The sequence below is a fragment of the Nanorana parkeri genome, unplaced genomic scaffold (genome assembly GCF_000935625.1).
Source record: "Nanorana parkeri isolate BGI_ZX_2015 unplaced genomic scaffold, ASM93562v1 scaffold3647, whole genome shotgun sequence".
Lineage (NCBI taxonomy): Eukaryota > Metazoa > Chordata > Amphibia > Anura > Dicroglossidae > Nanorana > Nanorana parkeri.
The window spans coordinates 34,312-34,848 of NW_017309915.1; the positions used below are offsets into that span (position 1 = coordinate 34,312).

General features: G+C 62.2%; 1 protein-coding gene across 1 annotated transcript in view; it reads left to right on the forward strand.

Annotated features, from left to right (window-relative positions):
* Positions 1 to 532, forward strand: part of ZBTB17 (zinc finger and BTB domain containing 17) — a gene marked incomplete at its 3' end in the record, with an annotated part of 10,191 nt that extends 9,659 nt beyond the window's left edge. The window contains exons 12-13 of the mRNA XM_018575214.1: positions 165 to 254; positions 381 to 532. Of these exons, the coding sequence (XP_018430716.1) occupies positions 165 to 254; positions 381 to 532 (242 nt within the window). The remainder of the gene's footprint in view (positions 1 to 164; positions 255 to 380) is intronic.
* Positions 533 to 537: the final 5 nt, after the last annotated feature.

A 537-nucleotide genomic window follows, 5' to 3' on the forward strand; every position in this document is an offset into this window, starting at 1 on the left:
TCCGCTCCCCCCCCCCCCCCCCGGGGATGTACGTCACTATGGGTGGGAGGGGCCGGCCAGCCTTCCTTCCAGGGTACAGATCTGCAAATTGGAGCGCTGGGGATTTGGAGGCGGCGGCGGTCAGTGGCCGGTGAATGTTCTGACGGCGCTCTCTTGTCCCGCAGTTGTTCCCATCTCGGCCTCGGTGACGGCGGATGAGACGGAAGCGCTGAAAGCCGAGATCAGCAAAGCGGTGAAGCAGGTGCAGGAAGCAGGTAATGGGATAAGCTCCGCCCACGGTGGGAGGGGGACTCAGCTGGGGAGTCCGGCCCCCCTTGTCGGTCAGGTGACACGACAGGTCCTCTTTGTAGAATGAATCTTCTGTCCTTTCCTCCCCGCAGATCCCAACACGCAGATCCTGTACGCATGCGACTCCTGCGGCGACAAGTTCCTGGACGCCAACAGCCTGGCGGAACACGTGCGCATGCACACGGCTCAGGCCCTGGTCATGTTCCAGTCGGACACGGACATTTACCAGCAGTACAACACGCAGACGTG